This window comes from Ochotona princeps, chromosome 22, assembly GCF_030435755.1.
Source record: "Ochotona princeps isolate mOchPri1 chromosome 22, mOchPri1.hap1, whole genome shotgun sequence".
Classification (NCBI taxonomy): domain Eukaryota; kingdom Metazoa; phylum Chordata; class Mammalia; order Lagomorpha; family Ochotonidae; genus Ochotona; species Ochotona princeps.
Window position 1 is genome coordinate 16,551,397 of NC_080853.1, and position 27,833 is coordinate 16,579,229.

Genomic DNA, 27,833 nt, shown 5'->3' on the forward strand with positions numbered 1-27,833 from the left:
CGAGGAGAACTGGGTCGGGGACAGCCTGGGCCGCCGGCCCCGCGGGCCCCATGGAGCTACGGGGAGGCCTCCCGAGGAACCCTGGTCCGCTCGCGGCGGGGTGAGCCCGGGTCCGGGCACTTCGCGGTGTCAAGTGGACTGGCCACGGGCACAACAACGCCAATACGGGAAGAAAAAGACGTAAGACACTCACCAGCCGCGGCCTGAGGTACCGCGGAAACGCGCCGGAAGTCCTCCCGCTTGGGCGCCGGTGGGGAGCATCTAAAAAAGACTTCCCCCTGCAACCTTCGGTCGGCCTATAGGTTCCGTCGGATCAAGTGTTGTCTTTTGCATCTCGCAGTGTCTCGTTTCAGCTCTTGTTTATGGATCACGGCTTTCATTACGCTGTATGTGAACCGAGTACTTTGCTTTTGTTATCACGGTTGTAGGATTTAGGCAAAAAGCGTGTTGGGGAGAGTTTATCTTGCAGCCCTGGGTTACAGGGCGACCAGACCAGGCACAAGGAGCAGTTCCGGCTGCAAGAAACCAATTTGAGGGGGCTGGGTGGGGTGCCAAGGGGCGCGGCGCGATGTTTAGCTGGCTAAATCCTCGCCTCGCATGCGCGGGGATCCTGTATGGGTGCCGGTTCGTGTCCTAGCTACACCACTTCCCATCCAGCTCCCTGCTTGTGGCCTAGGTAAGCAGTGGAGGACGGCCCAAAGCCTTGAGACCCCGTACCTGCGTGGGAAATCCAGAAGAAACTTCTGGCCCCTGGCTTTGGCTCGGTTCAGCTCTTGCAGTATCAGCCATTTGTGGAGTGAACCAGAGGATGGAAAATCTTTCTCTCTGTATCTCCTCTCTGTAAACCTATCCCATGTCCCAAATCAAGGTCCAGATCCCTGGCATCCAATTCAGCTTCCTGGGAGCAGCAGGTGGCGGATCCAGTACTAGAGTCTGGAGTACTAGATGGGAAACCTTGATGGAGTTCCTGGCTCCTGGCTTTGGCCTGACCCAAGTCCTGGTACTGTGGTTCTATCCCTGTGGTTGCATGTCTTTCTCTATTTTAAAAAAAAAAAAAATCAGGGATGGACTTTTGGGTGAGATATCACTTGAGATGCTTGCATCTCATTTTGGAGTATTTGGCTTTGAGTCCAGGTGAGATGTGAAACAGCAAATGGCCGATCTCTCTCTACCTGTCTCTCTGCCTTTCAAATAATGAACAGTAACACATACACTTTAAGAAAAAACGGAATCCGCTTGAGTCAGATCTTCAGCGTCCAGCAGAACATTCTTCATTAGAACCCCACATTCCGCACATGGGCCGGCATTTGCCACCAATTCTTGAACACATATGAAAATGGCTACTGCTCACATGTAGCAGCAAGAAGGCCCATCTCCCTTTGGCTACATCTTGGGTCCTCATACTCCGGCAAACTGCTTTGTAAGGAGGCCGTTTCTATAGGGAACAACACTAGTCTACTTTCTCCTTTACTTGTAAGCCGCTTCTGCTGGAGGCTGATTCCTGGGTCACCCCTGAGCAGAAGAACCCCTAGTCTCAAGTAATCCTAGCTGCCAAGTGACCGCAGTCAAATCCTCAGCAAGTGACCTAATCAGCTGGTCCCTGTGCAAGTCACAGTGTCGGGAGCTGGCCTGCCACCACACTCAGCCCAGCGGGAAGCAGCCTGGGCAGCGGCAGTTCCATTGGTCCCAGTGGCAGTGACCACCCAGGGTCCTATAGGGCCTCGGGTGTGACACTCACATTGAGGGAAGCTGCCACCAGTTCCCTGGGACGCAGCACTGACAGCAAAGTCCTGGGTGGCACAGCTGTTATACATGTCAATGACACCAATTTGGCCTGAGCCGGTGGCTTGTATGTATGGACCCAGCCTTGTGCTAGGTGTTCATACCAATCAGGGACCTGCTAAGAAGGCGGAGTGGTGGGAGATCACTGTGATCTCCTTGCTGCAAGGGACTATCTTACTTGACTGAGGGCTGGCTGGGGAAAATCACCTCTGCAAAGCAGGCTACTGAGATATTATTTCTAATCCTAACACTGCCAGGCTAGTCTTGGTATTCCCAATTCATGGAAGAGAAAACTGGGGTTCAGAGAGGTGTTCCCCAGCTGGAGGGCAGCAGGGATGACATCCAAGGAACGTGTGACAGGCTATTCTCACCGGTACTGCTGTGTCTAAGCTTGCCTGTCACGTTTTATCCGTGACAGCTGTGCCTGCCAAGCTCTCAGGCAGGATTCAATTCTCAGCGGGATGCTGAAAAGATAGGCCCTATCGTCACGGTTAATCATGCCGAGCTGATGCAGGATTAAGCAGAGGCTGGTTGCACTGTCATGCTTATCCATGTCTGCCTGTCCCATTGGCTGCATCTCCTGCAGGAAGCAGATCAGCTCCTGCCTTGCCTCATGCCACTCCCAGGCCTCAGCTCTGAGCTCCCTGTCCCAGCCGTGCCCTCTCTTTTTCCAGGTGCCAGGGCACCAAGCCTAGGACTTGGAAGCTGGGAACAGAGGTCTGGGAATCCCACTTGGTGTATTATGACTTGTCTGTTTAGAGCCAGGTTTCCCGACCTTTGAATTCACAGACATCTGGATCACTGGCTTCTCTGCTGACGGTCGCTGTCCCGTGTGGCTGTGGGGTGGCAGGTGCTCCTGAAACTGACCATCATGGTGACCTCATGTCTTGAAACCTCAAGGTGTCCCTTGAGATTAATAGCGTGGCCACTGCTTTAGAAGCATGTTTTTCTGTTTTTTTTTTTTCTATAATCCTTGTGTTTCCACTACATGAGTTCTGATCAATTACTGTTTTCATCTTGATCTAAGTTTCTGTCAGCATGGCAATTTTACTCATTTTGTGAAAAATATTCTTTCCATTGTTAAAAGAAAAAAGAAAGAAATATTTAAAAGAAAAAATATTTAAATGAAAAAAGAAAAAATATTTAAATGACATGTGAGAGGACTTTGACCAAAAAAAATTACATATGACAAAAACTCACTTGTGAAATGTTAGACAATAAAAGATGGCCAAGGGTATGTGACTTGATAGAATACAAATGCAAGGGTGGTCCCAAAGCATAGGCAGTAAGAACAAAATCAGACAAGTGAGATTGCAGCAAACTAAGAAGTTTCTGCACTGCAAAGGAAATAGTTAACAGATAAAAGGATCAGCAACAGAATGGGAGAAAATATTCGCAAACCATGCATCTAACAAAGGATTAGAATACATAAGGAGCTCAAGAAATTCAACCGTAACAGAATAAATAATCCCGCTAAGAAACAGGCAAAGGATCTGAGTTAAACATTTTTCAAAGGAAGAAATACAAATGGCCAGCAAACACGTGAAAAAAAAAAAACTTGCTCAGTATCACCAGCTGCCAAGGAAGTGCAAATCAAAGCTAGAGAGGTGTCATCTCACTCCAGGTAGAATGGCTGTCCTCCACACGTTGCCAGGTAGTGAGCATCAGTAAAGACATGGGGTCTAGAGGATTTCTAAGCCAGTACAACCACTGTGGAAACTCGTACACACAGTCATCAGAAAGCTAAAACTAGATGGACTGTAACACCCTGGTATGTCACTTGTGGAAATAGATCCAAAGTAAATGAAGCCAGTGAATGTAAGAGATCCCTGCAGTCACATGTTGATTGCTGCCCAATCCACAATATCAAAGATATGGAATCAACCTGAATGTCCATCAACTGATGTCTGCATAAAGAACATGTGACATACACATACGATGGAATTATTACTCAGCCATAAAAAAGAAAGAAATCCTGACATTTGCAAGAAAATGGATGGAACTAGAGACTACTGTACTAAGCACAGAAAACCAAGCACAGAAAAACAAATTCTGTTTTCTCTTGCAATATGTATGTGGCATCCACAAATTTCCATATATAATAGAAAAGTATATTTTGTGTTCACTCTACAGTATGAAAATGTATGGATGCCACAGTATTTGGTCCATATGAATATTATCTTCACTGAATCATAACTCTGACATGGTAACTCCTCATGGTCTTTGTGGGGAATCTATATTGTGGTATTAGTATCTGTGCTTACAAGCAAAATAGCATGTATATATAAATATTTTTAAAAGATTTTATTATTATTGGAAAGCCGGATATATACAGAGAGGAGGAGAGACAGAAAGGAAGATCTTCCATCCGATGTTTCACTCCCCAAGTGAGCCGCAACGGGCCGGTGCGCGCCGATCCGAAGCCGGGAACCTGGAACCTCTTCCGGGTCTCCCATGCGGGTGCAGGGTCCCAAATCTTTGGGCCGTCCTCGACTGCTTTCCCAGGCCACAAGCAGGGAGCTGGATGGGAAGTGGAGCTGCCAGGATTAGAACCGGTGCCCATATGGGACCCTGGGGCATTCAAGGCGAGGACTTTAGCCGCTAGGCCACGCCGCCGGGCCCAGCATGTGTGTATATATATATATATATATATATATATATATATTTTTTTTTTTTTTAGGATTTATTTATTTTATTACAAAGTCAGATATACAGAGAGGAGGAGAGACAGAAAGGAAGATCTTCCATCCGATGTTTCACTCCCCAAGTGAGCCGCAACGGGCCGATGTGTGCCGATCCAAAGCCGGGAACCCGGAACCTCTTCCAGGTCTCCCACGCGGGCGCAGGGTCTCAATGCATCGGGCCATCCTCTACTGCTTTCCCAGGCCACAAGCAGGGAGCTGGATGGGAAGTGGAGCTGCCGGGATTAGAACCAGTGGCCCATATGGGATCCCGGGGCATTCAAGGCGAGGACTTCAGCCGCTAGGCCACGCCGCCGGGCCCCAGCATGTATATATTTTACACGAGGTTAAAAGTTGTGGAATCCCTTGGTGTTCACTGCACTCTTGTATTATTTGAAATATTTTAACAAACATAAAAAAAGGCCCAAAACAAATGAGTATGGACATGCACCTTCACAGAATAAGCCTCTATTTCCTGTGAGTTACAGTTCTAGTCTTTTCATTTATTTTAATGGAACCTCTTTTCTTCGGAAGGAATACAGTTTCCTTTTTAAATGTTTTTTTCCACGGCATCCATTTAAAAACAATAAGTTTTTGGGGTTGGGCGGGCTGAGGGTGTGACAACTCAGGGGAATAGTAGGGGCAGGGGCTACAGGGTATTGGTGAGGGGAGACTGCTGTGTGCTGGTGCTTACTGGGGATGACAGCCACAGGCAGAGGCCCCACAAAGAAGAAGCCACCACACCCTCCCTCACGCGTCCTGCCCTGGAGACTTACTGTCCCCTTAACCTAGAATGTTCTCTCTCATGCTCTTCACCTTACTTGATCTTTCTCTGAATTCAGCTCACAAATCCCCTCCTGGCTATCTTGAAGGAGTCATCTTTGGTGACACTTGGCAGAGCATGTGTCCCTCTAAGTGCTGAGAGCTCCGATTGCTATTGCCCTTTTGCCTCTGCTGATGGCCCCTTCCACCAGCCTGTGAGTTCCCCAGGACCAGGAGCCTTGTTTGTGGGCTGCTCCACCTGCAGAGACCTGGATTCAAATGGTTGTGAAAGCAAGCGTCCTGAGCTGTACTGTCTCCATTCCAGTCGGAGCCCTTCCCACCATCCCAGCTTGCCTGAGTAGCAGAGAGGCAGGGCAGGGCACAGAGAGGCATTAAAGAAGCTGGCAGTTCAGCATCAAACACATTTATTTCACTTTTATTGAGTATACAAGAACAGAGAGCACACGCGTACAGCACGGAGCACTGAGGTGGGGAGCGTGGGACGAGATGGGAGAGGGAGGCGTGAGTTAAAAGGAACAGGACAGCATCGCAGTTGGTTTGTAAGGTGCTTCTGGAAAAAAAAATGACTTAAGAGTGATGTTGCTCATGCAATTTCAGGCCAGTCTTGGAATGTGCTTGCAGGATTCAAAAACCTGAAACCATCCTGGCACGCCCTGTACCCTCAGATGGAGAAGATCCAGAGAAAGCAAAGTAAGAGAAAACAAACAGCTCTAAGGCAGCAGAGTGGAAAAAGACCCTGGAGAAAAATCTGGTTTGCCTCGCTCATTCTGCAGGTAGGGGGAACAGAGGCTGGACGGGGAGGATAGAACTGGCCCTGCGGTCTGTGACGAGCTCAGGGCTGAACCTGGTGCTCACCCCGAGCTCTTCATGACTGATCTCGGGGACTTTTCCCACTGTGCCATGTGGCCTCTGGGCAGAGAGGCAGTGCAGAGAAGAGTGAGAGATGAGAAAGAGAGAAAGAGAAAAGTAGGTTGAAGACAGACAAGACACACATCTATATTCTCTATGGAGGGGAGGCTGGAAAGCAAACCATGCCCTAGATTTTTGCTTGGCAGGTCTGCTCCTCCCTAGAGGTGCAGCCTGCTTCGCTGTGGAAGGGATGTCGGCACAGCACGCATCCATGGAGTAGAGACCTCCCCAAATGCTGGTGGCCCAAAAGCCACACCCTAAGCCCCACTCCTCAGGGCCTGGGAGCAGCTGCAAAGGCCAGGATGAGGAAATGCCCTCTGAGGTGCACCCCACATGCTCAGGCTGCCTAGTTCCTGGAGATGGGGGATACTGGAGCCAAATTCTGAGGAGCCCAGGCAGAGTGGGCCTGTGGCACTAAAGGCAGGCAGGAGGTTCTGTGCCTATGAAAAGTGTCTGGTACACAGCACACAGGCTGTGTGACTCTGCACTCAGATGTCCTGGAGGTGGCCCACCACCTGCCTCCCAGGCCCGGCTAACTTGGCTGTCTCAGAGCCCCGTCTGCACACAGTGATCAAATGCTCTTCTGGTTCCTTGCCCTGCCTCAGGCCAGCACCAGCTAAGTAGCTGGGGTAACTGATGGGCAAGCCACACGGGGTGCATCTGGCCTGGAATCCCAGAAATGACCAACAGGTCAGGGAGTACAAGTTCTTGCAGATAGGGCCAGCTGTGACTGGGGACATAGGTCTGGCTCAGGTGGCTTTCTGTGCCCCTCTCCTCTCCTCACATTTCCTCCTTTAGCCCACAAGTGGGTTCTCTGAGGACCCTTGTTGAGTGACTCTACCCCCTTCTCCAGGAGTATGCCTGGGCAGTGAAGAGGGACTAGAAAGTGAAGAGTGGTAGGCCATGGGCCCTCAGACAGGGACAGCTGTTGAGCTTGACACAGAGACAGCCTGGCGAACCTGGGGATACCCATGTGCTCCTAGGGGCAAAGGCGGGCTTGGAACGGGGCCTTCTCCGAGGGCTCCTGTAGACCCGAGGCACAGACTCAGAGCTCCAGTGCTGATGGTGGAAGGGGTCCAAAGCCAAAGCCTCACCTGGAGTGGGAGGCGTGGAGCAGTACCGCCTTTTGCCTCCCTTGTTCTGGATACAGGTCCTTGGCCTCTTGGGCATGGCTACTTTGGCTCAGGAAGTAGAGAATGATTCAGAACCATGGAGTGGGGAGAAGAGAAGATGGCAACCAGGTGAAACCCAGCATTGGTGACCATGGCCAAGGGCACTACCTACCTTGGGATACAGAGTTAACTATCACAATGTGGTCATATAAGGGCAAAACACGTGGCAAAACATAAAACCGGAGAAAGAGAGAGAGAGAGAGAGAGAAGACGGAAAAGCAAGGCAGGCCCTCTAGGGAGGTAGGAGGACTGAGCCAGGGGACCTCTACTGCGGGGTCCCTGTGGCTGAGCAGGACCCTGGCGGCTACTGCACAGAGTGGGGAGAAGGCATGTTCGGGATTGTGTCTCCATAGCCTCCTTCCTGCAAAGCACCCGCCTCCCTGTCCAGGAGCATCCACCTGTCCCCACCCATGGACCAGTTTACAAACACCACACATGGGATCACTACACCGGAAGCGCCAGCTCCTACCATGAGCCGGCCACATCCAGAATCCAGCTCTCCTCGGCAGAGCCAGGTCAGTGACATCTGGGAATCTCGGGATACGTCAATCACAGTCGGGGAATTGTCACTGTAATACGTCAGCTTCATACTTACCAGTACTGTTTGTATTCATGTTTGCCCCTGCTATATGTAATATACATAACTCAAAAGCACATCCGCACAGGTCTCCTACCAGCTGCACCTGCAGCCTGGGCAAGTGGGAGCCACGGCGTCTGCGTCCCCTTCCTGCGTCTTCCTTTTTCGGCTCTGGCTTGCTTTCTTTATTTTTTTTCCTCTTTTGAATGCGAGTCATCTGTGGCCTTTGCGGCTGGACTGGTACGTGGTGGGGGCTGGGGGGGGAGGCGTAGCGGGGGGGAGGGTTGGGAAAGAGAGACACAGAATGAGGAGGAGACAGCCAGAGTTCACAGGGAGGGAGGAAGGAAATGAAGGTGGATTTTACAGCTCAGTGTGGACACCCAGAGTTAACACTCCAGTGTTCCTCCTCCTCTCCTTCCCCAGTCGCGATTCTCTTTCTTTCTCAGGAAATGGTTGGCTGTGTATGTCTTGTGGTTGCGACTTCTCCCGCTTGGCTGCACCAGCATTTTCCTTTGCGTGTGGGTGGGCAGAGGGTGCTGGAGCAGAAGGAACGCGATGCCCTGTCCACCCACAGCAGGGGGCATGCAGCACCAGGGGTCGGTGGTGCCTCCGCAAGCATCGCGCTCTGGCTGGCTGTCCTCCCTTGGCAGAGCAGGCGGGGAGTAATGGATACAGCTGTCATTTTGTTTGGTTTTGTTGTTTTAGTTCCTGGGGTGGGGGGAGGTGGAGGGGCCAGAGAATCCTGCCAATTCGTCAATTTGTCTGCAAAGGAAACGTGGGTGTTCGGATGTCGGCCGCTTGCTGCTGGCAACCGTGGCGGCTGCCCCGCAGCGGGGCAGGGACGCGGTATGGCCTGTTTATATATGTATATCTCTATATCTCTATATATATACGCTTTTTTCCTTCCCAGTCTCTCATCAGTGACAGTTTGTGCAGCTGGGACGTGGGTGTTGCATTGGAGAATCCAGAGTGAAGGCCCCTTCTTAACGGTTCTCTGGCTTGGCTTGGACTGGGAATGCCAGCATCGCCTCACGGAGGTCAGGATTCCTTGGGGGCCAGAGACAGAAGGGGTTGCAGAAGGAGGAGAAGAAGGAGAAAAGTTAGTAGTCAGTTTGCTCCTTGTCTTTCATGATGTGGCAAGGTGTTTTGGGACTTGGGGCAGTACAGGGATTTATCTGAGGCCTCAGGGTCTCTGCCCAGTGGGTGAGGGTTGACTCACAACTACCTTACTGCAGAACCTACAGGTGTCAGCTTTTTGTTGTTGTTGTGGAGCTGGGTGGGTGGGAGGAGGGGGCGGAGGAGGCCAGCTCTTTTCCTTTGGCCCAATTGTGCTGAGAGGTCTGCTGACCCTGGGAAGCAAGATCCCTGCCCTGCCGTTCCACTTTTCCTCAACTCGACACTTGGAAATGTGTAGTCACGATGGCCCACACTCATTTTTTCATTTACTTTCTCTCTGGGCCCACTATGTCCTAGAGATTAATCCCTAGACAGCAGCGTTTCAATAAAGAAGCTGGGGCCAGTTTCCAACTCAGTTTTGACTCAGTGTTTGACTGTGTGGGCTGGAGTTCGATTCATTACAATGTACGTAGATCAGAGTGACATGTGCATTGAAGGCAATTCCTATCAAATACCAGTGACACTTTTCACAGAACTAGGAAAAAACTAAAATCTGTATGGAACCACGGAAGATCCTGAGAAGTCAAAGTAATTGTCAATAATAAGATCCTAAGACAGGAGCCAGGAGCTTCCTCGAGGTCTTCCACGTGGGTGCCAGGTCCCAAGGAGCTCAGCCATCCTCCGCTGCCTTCTTAGGCCATAAAACAGAGAGCTGAGTGAGAAGTGGAGCAGCAAGGACTAGAACTTGTGCCAACATGGATGCTGGTGCTGTAAGTCAGGAGATTAGCCTGTTGAGCCACTGCACTGGCCCCAGAAGGGAGTATTCTAATTCAGAGATGTTTCCCCAGAGTCAGTGAGCTTCACTCCACGGAGAACTTGGCTGTAATGAATAGAAAAGCAGGTGGGCGGGAAAGGCCAGAAAGAAATTGCTGGCTATCTGAGGCAAGATGGACAAGGTGACTTTTACTGTGGGGGTGTGGTGTTACAGGGGCGATGGCGTCACAGAAAGCTACAGAGAGGTGAGGAGGAGGGCAGGAGGCAGCAAGGGGAGCAGCAGAGTGGGCAGCTGCAAAAGTCTCCCCAGAAGTGGAGGGACAGACAGCACGTGGGGGCATGGACAGGTGGGAGCCTGGGGGCTGGGCTGCGAATGTCCTAGGACAGAGGAGGAGAAATAAGACAGGCAGTGGGGCAGGGATGAGAAACAACACACCACAGACACCCTGGGAAGACAGAACTGAAGGGGGCTTGCTCCTCTCCCCACTTTGCAAATGAGGAAGTGCAGTGTCTGCAAAGGCAGACTCTAGTCCAGGGTCATACCCTGACGAGCCGGTCCTGCCTCTCCCCTCACAGGCCCTCAGCATTCACACCTCCTCCATCAGGCTGCACAGGGGTGCCCTAAAGACCCAAGAGCAAGGAAAGATCCTGGGCAGTGTGGGTCAAAGCATCCCTAGCCCAGGCAGCCCAGCATGGCAAGTGGTCTACTTCCTACTACTCAGGGACAAGGGTTCTGGCTTCCAGGCAATGGCTGATGGGATTGTGTGCGCCTCCCCCTGTGGTCCTCAACCCTTGCCCTGCGCTGTCCTTCTCTCTCCTTTTCTGGGTCTGGGTCTGGAAACCAAAGGAGCATTTTCCCCTTCCTTTCCCACTCTGGTGGAGCTGTGTCTCTCCTGTGGCCATAAGCCAGGAGGGTGGGGACAGAGGTGGCCAAGGCCACACTAGGGGTCAGGCCGCCTGGATTATCAGGTGAAAGTTGCCTTCAAAGGCATTTGATGTTGCTCTCCCTCCCTCCCACCCTCCCGACCAACCCACCACATGGCTGCTCAGCCCCGGGGTCTTCCTTACCTGTGGCTTCTTGTCCCTTTCCTCTGGGGACGGGTCTGTTTCTCTGTACACCACAGCTTTGGTCACCAGCATGTCAGGATGCTGCAGTTTGGCCTCCTTGATGGCCAGCGCCAGGGCCTAGGGGAGTGAGGCAGCAGGTTAGAAACAGCAGTGAAGTGAGGGGTTGGAAACTTCAGATACAGGAGAGTCTGGGGGTGGAGGGGGGGAACAGCAACCCCTGGGTGCACAGCTGGGGAGACTGAGTCCCAAGGAGGGGCAGTAGTCAAATGGTGAAAGATGGGGGAGGACGAGATTCTGGATGAGAGCCTGGATTTCCTAGCTCCTTCTGGCTCTCGTTTCATGCCTCTTCCAGTGGGGGACTCCTCATCTGAACAGGATGAGCAAGACGTGGACAGCCTGAGCAGTGCCCCAATACAGGAGGAACTGGGGACGGGGCCATCCAAGAGTCCCATGCCCTAACCCGTACCTGGTCTTGATCCACATCTTCGTCCCCAGTAATGATGATTCGCTTCTCGATCCTCGTCTCAGAAAACCCTCCCTTCACAGTCTGTAGAGGGAGAGGGAGTTCGGGTCACTCAGGTTGTGCTGGGGCAGCAGCTGTGACAAGGACCTCCAGGGGCTGCTCTCGAGGATGGAGCTGAGGACCAGTACTTCTCTATCTCTACTCTCCTGGGCTCCCCAGGGGTGGGGGTGGAGGGCCTCCTGTTTTTAGTTTTGGATCCCACTGCAGATCTCACCTGTTTGCTGCCACTCCCTCAACTACCCAGATTTCCTGTCTCAGGCCTTCCCCACCAAGCCCAGAGGCTGCCTGGCTGCCTGGCCCTGCCTGGTAACCCCTCGAGGCCTTCTTGCCCCGCTGGACTCTCCAGGCACCGAGGCTGTGTCTCTGCAGGCTCTAGGTCTCTCTGCTGGGTGCTGGCCTTCAGCATGTACGTGGCCTCGCCCTGCTCACCAGGCTCTGAGCTAGGACGGGCAGGGCCTATCTCCTGTCCGTCTCTGTACGCCCTTCCCCACTCTCTGCTGGCTCCCTTGTCCAATGTGACCAGAGTGGTGCTGAATGCAGATTTGTTGAATGGACACATGAATGAAATGTGAATGGCGACAAGATTCTATCTTACATGACTCTGAACGATTTCACAAGAGAGAATCACATTGATGTTTCTTATTGCCATCACTGCTGTCCAGTGGGTACGGGCTGGGTGCAGCTTGGGAAAAGGGGGGGGACTGACTTGCTGGCTTACTACAGGAGGGCGGGGACAGGAGTCAGGAGTGGACAGAAGGAAGAAGGAGCTTGTGGTCAGAAGGAAGGGGAGCATTCTGGGCTGTTGCCCTGGGGACTGAGGTGTCAAGCTTTCTCAGAGCATTCAGAGCAGTCATGATGGCCCTCAGGTGGTGGTGGGGAGAGAGGCATCTCTCTGGGGGAAGCTGAGGCAGTGCTGCAACACTGCCCAGGTTGTGGCAGGGGCTGCGACAAAGGCCTCCTCCACCTCACCTGAGCTCAGCATGACTCCTCCAGGCCTGCAGTGCTGGCTGGGCACCACCTGCCTGCCTTCTGGCCACATGGGTGTGGCTGCGTCGGTCAGCCTGCCTCCCAGGACTTGACTGGCTCCTTGGGAATGCCTTCCTGTTTTGGCCCTCTTTTTTCTGTCCCCTACTAGGACTCCCACCCTAGGGCCAGGCTCTCCAAAGCAGTTTGGCTTCGTAATTCTCCCTCCTCTCTCCCCCATCTACCTGTCCTGGCAGACCTGGCACTGCCCCCTCATATCTGTTTTCAGTGGGTCCCTCTCCAACTTAGAATCCTCCAAGGCTCTGTGAGTGTCCCTAGACTCACTTCCTCCACAGCCATGGTTCTCCTAGCACCTGTATCATTGGCCTTTGCATGATGCTGCTCCTGCCTCAGGGCCAACTCAACTGCCCAGTTCCATGCCGTCAGCTGCAAGTGTGCCCAGCTCATACCATGTCAAGCCGCCTCATATGGCAGCCAACATGCGCTTGGCAAACATACAAGCGAGTACACAATTTCACTCTGCCTTCCACTTTGTTTAGGGCACCTGCCACCACCTCCTCCTCCTGAGGGGGAGTCCTAGCTGGCTTCCTGAGACCCTGCTCAAAGCCCGAGTATGCCAGGAGGGGAGGCTCCCACACATCACTTCCTCTAGATCCCTCCAGGACTGAGGGTTTACAAGGACACCTCAAAAAGTTCATGGGAGCATGTGAGTTAGAGGAGCAGGTGACTTTGATGCAATCTACTTTGAAATCCATGATGATTTTTAAGAATAATATGCATTTTCCCATGGACTTTTTGAAGATCCCAGGTGCAAAGCACATACACCAGGGTCCACAATAATTGAGACAGACAGCGACTTGTCTTCCCAGCCCAGTGAACACTGTCATGAGGGCAGATCTTGGCACAGGGCAAGGCACACGGTGCGACAGCCAACGCCACAGCTCTTCTCCATCTGCCTTGCAGATGGCCGAATCCAAGCACAGCCCTGATGATGACCTTCCCACCTTACAGCTGGGCTGGGGCCCAGGGCACCTGCTGCTACTCACTTTGGTAACATGGGTGGTGGTGGAGGTGGAGAGGGTTTCCGCAGTGGCGCCGTAGGTGCTGGTGAGGACATCTTTCCCGATGATCTGCAGAATACAACCACCCCCCACCCCGGGCATCAAGTGAGGGCTCTGGGCTCTGTAGGGGTGGGGGCACAAAGAGAAACCAAGCGAGGAGCAGGGACCCTGGGCAGATGAGGCTAGAGGCTGAGATGCTCTGAACTTATAAGAATTTGAAACTATTGGAATTGTCTGAATCCAAGACCCATACAAGTCTCGAAACCCTGGAACCTGAGTTTCCTAGATCCTGAGTCACGGAATCCTGACAGTACTCTAGAATCAAAGAACCCTCGAATCTTAGAAAAAATAAATGGAGGGATCCGAGGTGGAAGCGAAGCCCTCCAGACCCGACTTCCCAACCTTGTCACAGCCAGGAACACACCCTCTCTAGGGCTAGACTAGAAGAACAAGTCTTAGAGAAGGCAAGAGATGAAAGAGACCATTTAGCAACAGACTCTGGGCTCCAGGGGAGATCCCGTAGGAGCAGACCTGGAATGCAACCTCCGGACCACCAGTCCAGGGCTCTTCTTGTTCAGTGGGAAGGGCAGGTGTAAAAATGCAGCCCCGGGCACCAATAAGGTGAGAGGCTGCTTCATGCCCACATTAGAATGCTTTGTTGATCTGAGTGGGGGGGTAGGAGAGCAGAAGGCAACTGATGAGATTGTGTGGGCATCTGCAAGCAACCCAGTTTCCTGGTCCTATCCTTTAAAAAAAAAAGCAGGTGGCTCAGGGCTCCATGCTCTACTTGCTGCGGGCCTACGTAGCCCACATCCTCAGCTTGGAGTCCCTTAGTCTGAGCTGGTCCTGCCCACTTACCGGAGAAAGAGAACGGATTTCCGTGGCCACCGTCTGTGGGCCTGGGATCATGGCAGCTGCCCCCTTCCCGGACTTGAGACTGTTCTCCTGGGAAAACAACAGTGCTCAGATGGCCAGGTCTCGGGTGGGCATGTCCCCAGGGTGACTGCAGCACGTGGCTACATGGCTCCTATGGCCACGAGGTTGTTGCCCTGCTCACTCTCTTCTCTCATTCGTTGCTCGCAAACTCGTTCGCACACTCATTCATCCAAATGCTGTGATAGAGGGCCTGGTGTCAGGGACAAGGTACAGAGCAAGCTGTGGCACTGCTCCCCTCAAGTCCTGACAGACAAGCTGAGACACTCAGGGGTCCGCCTGTCCCCATCCTGCCACATTCTAGCCACGTGACTTTGCAGGGGTCACAGCTGCTTTCTCTCTGTGGGTCTCATGGATTTGGCTTTAGTAAGGGAGCCCCCTGCCCCATTCCCACAGGGACCAAGGGAGGCTGATAGAGGAAAAGAGGCTCCCCATCCTCAAATCTGCAAGAGACAACCCGGAATACAGGCAGCCAAACTAATATTGTCTATTTTTATATCTCTGCTGTAACTTGACTGTTTTTTAAAATTATTTCTTAATATTTAACTATTTTCATCTACTTTTAAAGACAGAGTGACAGAGAAAGATCTTTCATCCACTGGTTCATTCCCCAAATGCCTACAACAGGCAGGGCCAGACCAGGCCAAAGCCAAGAAAGCGGAACTCTACTCGGTCTCCCATCTGGGTGGCAGGGACCTAAGTGCTTGAGCCATTAGCTGCTGCCTCCCAGGACATATTAGCAGGAAGACTGAATTAAAAGCAGAGCAGCATGGATTCTGCTATTGGATGTTGGTGTCCTGAGTGACGTCTGAACCCACTAAACTGCAGCACCCAGTTACCATTGTTTTCTGAGTCTTTGCTAAGTGCTTGACGTTCAACTAAGAATGTCACATGCATTATCATGTTCAGTCCTCATGACAACCACAGAAAATGTCTCCACTCTACCCTGAAGGACTATAGAACACTAAGTGGCTTTCTCAAGTCCTCCAGCCAGAAATTGACTTGGCATCTGTGAGGCCCGAGTGCCAGCGCTTCACTTCTGCAGCTGTCACCCGCAGCCAGTGGCCCTACTACCACCTCAGGTTCTAACCACTGTCTCTTCCTGGCATTGCCAATGAGCTTGGTGCCCACCCATCCCCAAACATTGGGACAGGGCCTGGCTTCCACTGCTGCCACCTTGGCCCCATCCCAGGGCCCACTCTTGTCTGTCCAGTGGTCAGCAGGTGCTCTGTCCTTGAATCCCAGTGCTGCCGTGTGCCTGATGCTGTCTCTGGACCTCTGTTTTGCCCTTCACAATCAACAGCCTCCCAGACACATCCCCCTATAAGGGCCGCACAGGCACCTCCTGGATAGATTGTGCTGTTTCCTCCAGCTAGCACACTCCTGTCCCCTAGAAACATTCTTCTGCCACATGTTATTCCTGTTGGTACCTTTCAACTTGGGGAGCTCACCTGGCAGGTTCAAGGGACCTGAAGCTGGGTTGAGCACTGCCATCCCGACAAGTGGCTGAGACCATGCTTTGGGAACTGGTGGCTAACAAGCAGCATTTGTCTTCTGTTGTCTGAATCTTCTACCAGGGACCTTTCCCTGGTAGAATGCCTTTCCCTCCTGAAATTCTCAAGCCCGATCCCTGCTCTGTGGTCACCTCCTTGCCCTGCCCTGGTTGGAGCCCAGTCCCTCTGCTAGCTTCCTGCCTTCTCCTCTCTGCTTCAGGGCTGGATTCACAGGGCCTGGCAAAACATGTTGCATGACATGGGCATTTGACACACATCTACCTAGGAAAAGAAGCAAGGAGGGAAGCAGAAAGGAAGGAAGTTCTGGCTTAGTTCATGCTTATCTCCCTAAAACACAGAAGCCCCTATTTGGTGATGTCATGCCTTAACGAGTGAACGACTCCTCCAGTTTCTGGAATGAAGCTGTGAGCTGGTATGTGGGAGCCTCAGCCAAGTCTTCCTCGGTAGCCCCTTCCTCTTCTGCTCCTCTTGTGTGCACCTGGCCCTGATCTTACTTGTGGACCACTCAGCTTCTCCCCGACAGGCTCTGCCTCCTCACCCCTTGGCCTTTGTGTTGCCGTTCCCATTGCCTAGACAGCCTTCTCCCATGACTGCCCCTGGTTCTCTGTAACCCCCACCCCCATAGCTCAGTTACAACCTTCGCTGGCCCCTCCTGGCAGAGGCATCCTCCCTGAGCTTCTCAGAACAGCACCAGCAGCTCACAGCCTCACAGTCTTCTTGTGTGCCAGGCATGAGTCTTGGGCTGGGCCCATGTTACCATGGCTCATCCTCATGATGACCCTTATGTACATGTGCTCTCACTCCATTTTACAGCAGGAGAAACTGAGGCTTGCAGGAGTTTGGCTCTAACTTGCTCAAGGTCACCCAGATGAGAAGTAGGAAAGGTGGGCCTTGTTCACCACTATGTGCCCAGAGCCTACACATGGGGCCACTTTTATGTGGGTACTTGCAGTGATGACGTGAATGAATGGGACCTAGCAGGCAGTGTGTTCCTTCACCTCGATGTCCCTCTGGCAGGCAGACAGAAGGGACTGATAGATGTTTCTGGAACAAATGGATGAGTGTGCAGATGAATGGATGAGTACATGAACGATGTAACATTGCTCACCAGAAGAGTGAGTTTGAAGTTAACCCTAACAGTATCCCAGTGCCCCATGGGAAAAGGCTGAGGGGAGTATGAGGAACTAAGGAAGCAGGAAGAAATGTGTGTAAGCTGGGTACCAGTATGGGCTCCTCGACTTTGGAGTCTTTGCTTATGCAAGAATGACCTGCTACGTAGTCTAAAGTAACAGAATTCTTTCCCTTGGGGAGAGCATCAGGGACTTGGCAGGAGAGGGAATTTTGCAGATGTGCTGCTCACCAGATCGAGGCAGATGTGACATGGGGGCCTCTTCCTTCTCCAGCCCCAACCCCCATCCCAGCCCCAGGTGGTGGTGTCCGCAGCGGTCAGGGTGAGGGAGCAGGGTTAGAAGCGGGGTGGGCCCCTGAGATCTGAAGGCCTGGCTTAACTTGGCACCGCCTGGGATTGAGACTTCTCTGAATGTAAGCTTCCTCATCTACAGAGGCTATGGAAGAAAGTGCAGCCCCGCTGTCTTGGTGAGAAGTCCAACAGAACACCCCCTCTGAGTTTTTGGTCCACTGCCTGGCATGGTAGCCAGGGCCCTGGCTGCTATCTCACTTGGCTCACTGTTAAAGTGCCTGGGGCTGCTGGAGTCTCTTAAAAGCCCAGGAACCAGGCTGAATGGGGGATCTTCCCAATTTAGAGATGAGGCCAGGGCAAGGCCCTTCCTTCTTGGCTCAGAGAGCAAATAAGCAGTAGAACCACAAGGCCCTTCAGGAAGTCCCTCAAAATTTTGCTTCCTACTCAGGGTCACTGCTGCTGACCAGGGCTAGGAAGTGGCTCAAGCCGCCAGGAAAGGGTACTCCGCAAAGACTGGCTCAGTTGCATCCAGGAATCCCAAGCTGAGGTGTGTGTGGCAATGATCCAGGGGCACCACTCACTGCCCTCTACCCTGTGAGGCTGGGCCTCATGGACTCCACCCCTAGAGGAGTGCACTGCAAAACCGTGATCTAACTGCGATGAACACCGTGGACTGCCCCACCCGAGGCAAGGAGGCTGGCGAGTCAGTGAGCTGGCCACTCACTGGGTGCGTGGGGGAAGGTGTCCCATGGGGGGACTTACCATGGTGGTGGATATGGTCTCTGTAGTGATGGAGGGAGTGGTGCTGATGAGCTCCTTCCCCATCAGGGCACTCCCATCGACCTGCCAGCCAGAGGAGGAGTTGTCTTAGAGCCAGAGCACCTGCAGCATGTGCCACCTGGCCCATGGCATTCCCAGGGACAAAATGCCGGGCCCTAGGGGTGAGCACGAATGGGGCAGTCTACACCAAGCAGTGGAGCAGCCTCATGGACCCTCTACTTCGTTTCCACCATTGTGTTGGACAAAGCAAAAACAGTCATAGGGCAAATTCTACCCCAAAATCCATGTGTGTAACCTCTGACCCTAGGAATTTACTCACTGAGTAACAACTTGGAAAAGGTTGCCAAGATGTGTGAACAAGGAGGAGGTTCATGGTAGCAACTGGGCATCATTTTTAAAAGAGAGAGGGGCAGGCGTCTGGCTTTGTGGTTAAGATGCCCGAATTTGATTTCCAGTTCTGGCTCCTGATGCCAGTTTTCTGCCAGCACAGATCGGGGTAGCATGTGGTTAAGACTCAAGTAGTTGGATGGTGTTTCCAGCTGTTTGCTCTGGCCCCAGCTCAGCCCAGCCAGCTGTTGTGGACACGTGGGGAAGGAGCCAGTGGATGAGAGTTCTCTCTGTGTCTCTTTCTCCTCTGACTGCTTCTCTCTCTCTTTTTTCTCTCTCTCTCTCACACACACACAAACTTAGAAAAAAACCACTCAGAAATAATCACAGGGACCACCGACAGGGGACAGCAAAATAAAACAAGGGTTTTCTTCCTAAATGGTTCTAAGAATGGTGAAGAGTCCATATATGTCAATAGCAAGTGATCTCATTTTTCAGGAAAATAGGTAGGGTTTAAAAGAGGGCAATCGGGGTCAGCATTGTGGTGTAAAACTGGTGCCTGCAATGCCAGTATCCCATATGGGTGTTGATTTGCGTGCCAGTTGCTCCATTTTTGATCCAACTCCCTGCCAATGTCCTGGGAAAGCAGTGGAGGATGACCCAAATACCTGGGCTCCTGCACCCACGAGGGAAACCCAGAAGAATCTCCTGGCTCCTGGCTTCAGCCTGGCCCAGCCTTCATCATTGCAGCCCTTTGGGGAGTGAACCAGTGGATGGAAGACCTGTGTCTGTACCTCTCTTTCTCTCTCTCCATAACTCTGTCATTCAAATAAAATAACCTTAAAAAAAGAAGAGGGTGATCATGTTTATGTAAAATTTTCTAAGTGTATTGAGAAAAAGGTATCTATATTGTCATATGCATAAATATTTTTCTAAGTGGTATAAGAAAATTTTCATAATGGAATATTTTGTTTTCATATCAGTAAGGGTTACTGGGCTGTACTGGGATTGGGGGCCATTTAATTTCCTTTTGCTTTTCTGAATGAAAACCCATGTTAGCAGTCAAAGCAGGTCAGAGAGGGAACAGCTTGCCCAAGGTCTCATAGCCCAGCAGAACTCAAGGCTCTTGGCCTGCCCTTTGAGCCTTCAAAATCTCCTACAACCCAATTGTGAACAGGGGAGAAATGATTCTGAAACAGCTGCCTACATGGTGTTGGTTTGCATATCATTTCAGTTCTAGAGACAAGGATAGAACTTAGGGCAAAAAACGCCCCTGGCCTGCAGCTCTTTTGGCCAGAAAGAACCAGGAGAGCACCTGTCAGGCACTCATGTTCATCTTCAAAGCCAGGGGTCACAAAAGCAGCGAGAAACATCTGGATTAATGCACCTGTGTCTCTCCATGACACCTTTCTCCAGGGTGCTGAGTGGCCTTCACCTTGCTAAGACAAATGACTCCTGACTGTCCACCTGTTGAACCCCCACACATAGAAATGATCCTAGGTAAGCTAGGATCATTTGGGTTGGGTTACCATCACTTTGTCTTCTCTCCCCAAGCAGCCGCCAGGATAGCCCCAAGCAGCTGAAAACCAGGCTCCCAGCCCTTTAGCCGTTCTTCTTTCCAACACTCCCAGAACAAAGGGCAGACAGAACCAGCACCATTCTATAGTTGGAGGCAGCAAGGCTTTCAGAGCCGTGGTCTACCCAGGACAAGAACCAAACCCACTCTGAGTCCCTGGAGTTCAGAGGGGACACTGAGGCTCTGAAGAGCATTGGAATCAAGGCAGGGACTTTGGGGAAGTTGGGATGGAACAGCAGAGGTGACCTTCAGGACTGAGGCCCAGACTCTGCGCGTTGGAGGGACATGGGGTACCTGGGTGCTGTCTGCAGTGGAAACTCTGCTCTGCAGCACGACTTCCGGCTCGATCTTCTTCCTAATGGCCAGGCTGCTAACGGTCATGGTCTCTGTCTTCACGGGCTGTAAGGAGACAAGGAGGGACGATTCTCCATGATGCAAGCCAGCATGACTCTGTGTGTGGTGGTGGGGTGAGGCTGTCAGGCTGCTTCCTGTCCCCAGAGCTGGCAACTCTGGTACAGAGCGCAGGTTAGGGCAGAGGAGGGTGTGGTGTGATGGCACAGACACATAGCCCAGGAGGGAGCCAGCACCAGTGCCAGGCAGGCCTGCCCCAACCACCTCAGTGTGGCTATGGACCGGGCCTGGAGGCCATCACTGACAGCACCCGCTATTCCAGAGACATTATGTGCCAGCCCCAGGATGAGGGTTTTCCTCATGCACACCATGTCCCTGGTCCCAACAGATGTCCCTGGTGAAGATCTGCACCCGGTCCCCCCACCCCCTGGCTGCTCTGTTATGAATTATCATTTAGAGCAGGAGCCACCCCGGAGGATGGAGACTCTAATGAGGGGAGCGGGCAGTGTCAAGCACTGGGGCACATGGAGAGCAAGTGGGCTTTCACGCAGGCTGGGGCCAGTTGTGACCGCAACCTAGGAATAAATGGACAGTTTCACTGACGTAAGCAAAACTCTGGATTTTACATTTGCTTTCCTGATGTCTCAACCAGAGTCAGAGGAAACCAGCAGGGTCCACCCTCTCCACTTCACACATCCCAAATGGTCAGTGTCCTCCATGTTCTCCCCTGGGCCTCCTTTGCATCTGTGCTGAGTGCAGGCGGGAACATGTCACAGTCGGAGGATGGATGAAAGCTATCTTGCCATCTGGTGGCCACTCATTCAATCGTCTCTTAATGCCCAGTAGATCTTCAAAAAGCTCATGGAAAAAGCACTTTTTTTTTTTTTGCAGCAAAATAAACTTACCTTTTAGTTTCATATTTCCATGAACTTTCTAAAGAAACATGGCCTGAGCTGAGGCTAGGGGAGCTAACCCCAGCAGGATGCTGACTTGGCGGCCCTGGGTAATGTCAGAGCAGACGCAGTGCAAGACATGGCAATGCCTCTGCCCAGGAGGTCAGGGGTGCACCTACTAGGGACCTTACACTTGAACTCCATTGTGGAACATGCTACATTTGCAAGGCACACAAAGATAGGATAAACCCTGTCCAAAGAGGGTACTTCATGGACAGAGAATCCCCAGTGGATGAGCTGATAGCTCGGTGCCTGCAGTGTGGGAGAGGGAGGCTGGGCTATGAGAGATGGGGGCCCAGGAAGAACATGCACAGAAAGAAAATCCCCCAGAGGTCTCCTGGCAGCTCTATGGACAAGGGTCACATAGCAGAGAGGGCCAGACCCAGGCTGCCCCCACGTTCTTCTCACCGACTACATCTTCTGTACCCTGAGAACCCCAGGGCCAGCTAGATTTCAACAGCCACTCCTCCCTCCCTGCCTGCCTGCCAGAAAGCCCAGGCCCTAGGCGGATGAGCCTGGGCTTGAATCAGGACAAACCAATGATGCTTTAAAGCCAGCCGTGCCCAGACACGTGCTCGGAGCGGGTGCCATGCAACATGGGTGGGGAGAGGAATCCGCTGCAGCCAGCCTGCCTGGTACCACTTGACCTCAGCAAGTGATGAGGATCCATGGGGTTAAAATGCCAAGGAGTGCTTGTTAGAGGTGATTGACAAGGCACACATGCGTGCGCAGAGCCATGCTGGTCTGCAGGAGAGGGGTACGTCATGCAACATAGAATGGAGCTTCAGGTTGAGGCCGGCTGTTTAGTTTTCTCCTTCCAGGCCTGAGGCCCTTGGAGCATGCAGTGCCTGGGCGGACCCGTGTCTCGACGAAGCTCCACTGTACCTCAAACTGGGGCATATCCGGGGTGGAACATGCCCCTCGATCTGGGCTGTCCTCGATACCCCCGGACTCCTCGTCCTGGCTGGGGGCTCCCTTGAGGTCCCGGGCGAACACCAAGCCCTCGGTGTCTGAGTCGCTTTTGTCCCGGTCGAGCTCGGGCAGGCTGCGAGAGAAGTCCTCGAAGGCGCTGCTGTGGTAGTCACCAATCACCGTGAAGTCCACCTCCGCCTCCAAGCTGGATGTGGAGCTGACTGTGATGCTGGAGCACTTGCGCTCAATGGCCAGGTGGTTGTCCTTCACAAACACTGCGTCCCGCTCCTGGTCCTGGTCCTCATCGCCTGTGTCACTCTCGGGGGCCCGAGGACGCGGTGGCTTGACTTTGTCCTCTGAGCCCTCCCTCAGCCCAGCTCTCTATGACCAGGAAAAATCAAGGGCATACGGATATAGGGTGGGGAGGGGGAGGGGGAGCGAGAGTGAGAGAGAAGAGAGGGAGGGGGAGAGAGGGAGAGAAGGAAGAGATCAAGTTGGTGAACGTCAGAAGAAATCTTGGGGCCATGCCGACGGACTTCCGGAACCGAAGAGCAGGTCAGGCAATGAAAAACACCCCCGGAAAAGGCTCCTGGAGATCTAAACAACCTTCAGTCCCAAACAAAACCTTCTCAGGAGTGGAGGTGCTCCTTCCTGAGGGGCTCACGCAGATGGCAAAAGCAGGTACAAAGCACACAGCCTGCCCGTGTGGGGCCTGGACAGAAGGCTCCATCCACAGTTTAGATCCAGGAGCTCAACAGAAGCGGCACTGGGCACGAGGCAGGGATGGGCACCTGGAGTCCAGGCCCATCCGTGCAGGGGAGGATGGCACCAGGGTACGAACCAGGGGATGAGATCAGGGATCCGGGGACAGTGCGGCAGAGAGGCAAGAGACGAGAGCTTTGAGGCATGAGGAGAAAGCGAGCATGGGTTTGTCAATTCCACTGAGTCTCCATAAGGGCAGGGCCGGGTGAGGGGACATCCAAGTAGAGAGAGGAACATAATGGGGTCAGGCCCCTGGGGCTGGGAGCTACATGGGTTCTATCCCGGGCTCCGCGAGTAGTGGTGCCGTCAGTGCAATTGACAAGAGCAGCACAAGGAGGACCAGCAACTCTTGTCCGACATACATACCTCTCAATTGACCTGTGAGCAATCTAACACCGCACACGCATGTCTTTGGCTGACTATGACTTTTTTTTTAAAGACCAATCTAATACCGCAAGACATTTTTAAAGACCTTGGCTCCAGGATCTAGAGATTCAGTGTGCATGGAAATTCATTGGCTAAGTCTCCGCTCAGCTTCCAGCTGCTGGAAGGTTGGCGGAGTGAGGGGTACGTGCCAGACAAGCTGGAGTTGAGCTGCCACAAGAGGTGCTGCCATAGCACTTGGGGGACCTCAGGCATCCTGGCCTGGTGACGGTCAGTGGGACCGTGCTCGTATACGTGGGGGCTGCAGAGACCTGGGGGCCCGAGGGGCTGGCACGTCCCAGGTGCACCCCCTTGCCAGGGGTGTTGGCTGCCCAGCCGGTGCGGCTCTTTTCTTCCCTGACGGCGTCTCCGGGCTTGCTCTGGATTAGAGAAGACAGTTAGTCTTACGGAGGCACTGGCAGGCACTGAGAGGGAAGCAGAGGTGAAGGATGGAGTAGATTTCCGGACTGTCAGTTTTCACCAGGCAGGAGAAACAGGGGCGGGAGAGGATGAAGGAAGATCATCGGACCAGCCAAGCAAGACAGGTGGGAACCTAGCGGGTGGGGAGCAGCAAGGCAAAGCGAGAGCGTCATCTGCTGGTGATGATGCCACCTTCTTCAAGGAGCAGACCCTCCGGGTGACAGGGTCGCACCAAAAGCTGAGGGTCTTTGTGGCCAAACGGATGAGCCTGGGCTATCCTCGGGCCTGCTTGGGGAGAACTCCCAAGTGTGGGGGGGACAAGCAGCCCCTGATTGCGATAATGGCCATGCTTCCAGAGCGCTAGAAGCGGGGCTGTGGGGGCGGGGTTGGGGCTCACGTGGCCAGTTATCCCTGGCGCGTCTTCACAGCCTGAATCGGGGGACGCTAATTCTGTGCACACTTCCTGGTGCCAGCTGGTGGAATTGTCTCTTCTTGTGGTGTGCCTAGTGATCAGAGGCTTGATGGAGGCAGATGTGGCTCTGGGGCTGGCCAAGTCACCTGGGGGCTGAAGCTGGACAAAGCCCAGGTCTAAAAGCTTGTTCTGCTGCTGTTGTTCTACCTGTCCCATGGGCAAGTCTGGAGACAAGTCACGGGCAAAGGCTCTCATTTCAAGCTGATTTGCTTGGCAAGGTTCGGCTCCGTGAGTCTCAAATATCCGGATTTTGTTGGCCACCGAGGTTTTGCTGATATCTTCCAAGGAGCTCCCCTGGCCCACTGCCTGGAAAGAAGTTGCCTGTGCTTGCTTTGTCAGGGCTACGGCGCCAGCCTGGGCTTCTATAATGCGGGGCTTTCGGCTGGCCACGGGTGGTACCCTGTGCTCGCCTCTGGAGTCACGGGACCCAGCGAGGTCCGTGGGCTCTAGGACCTGTGTGAGCAGTGCTGGGGCCTGGTCCCCAAGCCCTGAAGGCTTCCCTGATGTGTGAAAGGCTAGGCTTGAATAGGCTCTCCCCAGAGCTGCCAGAGCCTCCAGGTGCTCAGGAGAGGCAGGTGGGGGCTTAGTGGCTTCACAGCTCTGTGGCTCAGGGCCTGAGGGCTGGGTAGGAATCACTGGTTGTTCTTGGGGCTGAGAGTTGCCTGTGTCCTGCCTGGCTGGTTTCCCAATGTCAGGAGGGGTGGCCCATGGGAGGACATAGTCCTGGGGGTCCGGGAGCTCTCCCTTTCTTCTGCTTGCTGGGGGACTCTGGTCAGCCTTCATTATTAGCTCTGCACAGCTGGGGGTATCCTCTTGGGGTGCAATGGCTGCTGGGCCAGAAAACTCTGTCTGTACTTCTCGCTGTACTTCCTCTTGGTCCTCAATGAACACGTGCCCTGCAGAAGGTCCCTTCGGGCCCTCAGGTCGGCCACGGCTCTCAGGGGGCTTGGCCTGCTCCTCCTCCAAGGAGACCACATAGGCTTCATCCTTACATGCGCTGGCAGCTGCGGCAGAGGCCCTCAGGTTTGGGGGTTCCTGTAATGGCTTGGGCCTGGCCTTGCCTCCAGGTGGGGTGTCCAGGTGCTCTGCTCTCTCCCCCAGAGCCTGAGGCAGGCCTTGATCTTCCTCTCCATAGTTTAAATAGAAGCTCCTCTCTGCCAAGGAGGTGTCAGTTTCGTCACTGGAGTCGGCCCTGGCGTCTGTGCGCAAGAGGAACGACTGGAGGCCTCCGTGGTCGGAGGCTGGGGAGGGGACATCCACTTCTGCTGGGCTGGTCCCCAAGGCGGGGAGCTTCCCTAGCCCCTTGCGCGGTGCTGTCTGGCTCCCCGGCTGACCCCAAGGGACAGGGTCACAGTGGTTCCTGAGGGCTGCCTCCCCATTGCTCACCCCGAGCTGGGAGCCCTCCACGGGCTGGTCTGCCATTGTGCAGCCAACGGCCAGGGTGGTGCCCCCTGGGCTCGCCCTGCCCCAGGGGCCTTCCCTCCACAAGGACTCAAAGTCCTCAGGGCTGGCGATCATCCTCCCTCGTTGCTGGGTGCTTGCCCTTCCAGTTGTCACAATCTCTTCCATGGCCATTTCAACTTTGAACTTGTCCACCAGGACGTCTACCTTGGAGAGTCTGCCGTTGGCAAGGACATCTGCAAAGCCGGCCTCACCTTCTTCCTGCTGGACGGCGGCCACTTTGAGGAAACCAAGTTCTTCTGGCCTAGTGTACTGCCTTTCTATAAATACCCAGGGCTCTGAACCCTGAGTTGCAATCGGAGCAAGAAGAGTGAATGGAAATATCAGGCATCTGGAGCATGGGTCAGATTCTCCCTCTGTCAGAAGGGACCACTCTACCACTGGGAGCTTCTGCCTGTCCCCAGGGCCAGCCCGAGAGGAAGGTGGGACAGTATCCAACATTCTCATCAAGGCTACTCTTCCCAGCAAACGAAGCACCTCCTCAATTCACCCCTGCCCCCAGGGACCAAGTGGGATGGGGCCCCGGGGCCCCCTCCCCCACCTTTGCCACAGGGCAAAGGAAGAGATCCAAGGATAGGCCAGAACTCTTCCAAGATCAGTGATGTCAACTGCGACTGTCAGCAGGGAAGGCAGCCCACAGTCCACGGAATCTCCAGGTTTTCAGATCTGGACTCATTCTCTCACTGTGTTCACAGGGAAACGGATGCCTAGAGAAGACCAATGACTTGCCTGAAGTTACCATTAGCCGGTGGTGGCAAAGTCACAAAGAGTCACAAAAGCCCAGGCTTTTGACACCTGGGCTCTTGGCTAACATGGGAGAACGTGGGTGTCCACCGCAGCATGGAATGTCAGCTTAAGGAGTGACGTTAAGAGCCACGGGTACAACCTGAATTGTTACCTTCTTACAAGACTTCTGGGAGGACACGGATCAGCCAACTGCCAGAGGAATACAAGTCGCCATCATGGCTTAACCAGCTTGAGCACCATAGAGAAGCAGATACCAAGGCCTGCCCTTGGAGAATTCCCGTGGAACCCACCCGTGGCAAGAGTGGGAAAGAACTGTCCAGAAGGAAACAATATCAAGGTGTGAGCGGGACCATGGGGGGAGGGGGAAATTGAGTGCTATGCTGCCCCCCCTTGCTTGTTGCCAAGGGAGGAACAACAGACGTTGAGAAATCATTGAGAAAAGTTTAGAAAGAAGGAAGGCCACTGGCATTCTAATGTTCGAGGGCCCACAGAATACTCTGCTCCCACAAAAATCTTCATGGAAATTGAATGCCCAACATAAGCATGGGGCTGCCCTGGTGAGGCTGAGGGCCTGGGACCACTCTAAGGCCCTGAGAGTCCACCTTCCTCTAGACCCACAGCCCTTGGGACACAGAGACAGCCACGGAAGCCCAGAGGAGGAACATCCAGGTTGCAGGCCTGGAACCCCACCTCCGAATCCCAACTTCTGTGATGGGTGTTCACCTGACCATGACCACCTCCACACCGTAAGATGTGCCTAAATGCACTCCTGTCAACCAGAGGGGCATGGGTTAGGCGGCCCTGGGCTGCCTCTTAAGGGGAGGGACTCAGTCAACCTCACTCTATTGAGATGAGTCTGTCAGATCCCACAGGATCCAAAAAAAGGACCTTGACAGTTGAGGGAGTATGGTAAACCCTCTCTTTCTACTTGATGGTAAGAGCACTTTGCCTATGGAAAGAGAGAGGGGAGGGGGGAGAGTCCAGAGAGGGGCAGCAGGGGCTTCTGAGATCTCTCTTCTGCTTAGTAAGCTACCCTGGGTGGGGAGCGCTCTCAGAGGCTATAGGAGCCAAGTCTCCTTCTCAACGCCATTGGGAGGCAAGCTGCTTTCATGGTGTCCACCTGATCTTCACTTGGGCCATGCAGGCCAAAGCTGACCAATGACCTCATAGCTAACAACCTTTTCACCTCATAGCTAAACAGCCTTCAGGCTGACAAGGCCCAGCGTAGAAAGGGAAAAAAGATTCTGCAGGAAGCCAAGGGAAGCATGTTGTGACCACCAGTCTAAGTTAACATTTCATTGGATCAGTAACCTGACACAGGCATTGTTATCCTTATACCAGAAGGGGAAACT

General features: G+C 53.3%; 1 protein-coding gene across 12 annotated transcripts in view; it reads right to left on the bottom strand.

Moving 5' to 3' along the window:
• Positions 1-8,595: 8,595 nt before the first annotated feature.
• EPB41L1 (erythrocyte membrane protein band 4.1 like 1) overlaps positions 8,596-27,833 on the bottom strand; it is a 110,323-nt gene continuing 91,085 nt past the window's right edge. For 4 of the 12 annotated variants that reach the window (XM_058679414.1, XM_058679411.1, XM_058679412.1 and 1 more), the window contains 8 exons: positions 22,170-22,577; positions 20,275-20,379; positions 18,060-18,140; positions 14,289-14,375; positions 13,416-13,499; positions 11,329-11,409; positions 10,863-10,979; positions 8,596-8,951 (listed from right to left, as the gene is read on the bottom strand). In XM_058679414.1, the coding sequence (XP_058535397.1) occupies positions 8,943-8,951; positions 10,863-10,979; positions 11,329-11,409; positions 13,416-13,499; positions 14,289-14,375; positions 18,060-18,140; positions 20,275-20,379; positions 22,170-22,577 (972 nt within the window). In that variant the 3' untranslated portion in view covers positions 8,596-8,942. Of the gene's footprint in view, positions 8,952-10,862; positions 10,980-11,328; positions 11,410-13,415; positions 13,500-14,288; positions 14,376-18,059; positions 18,141-20,274; positions 20,380-22,169; positions 22,578-23,653; positions 23,762-24,198; positions 26,020-27,833 lie in introns of all 12 variants that reach the window. The other 8 variants (XM_058679420.1, XM_058679419.1, XM_058679417.1 and 5 more) reach the window with 6 other exon arrangements.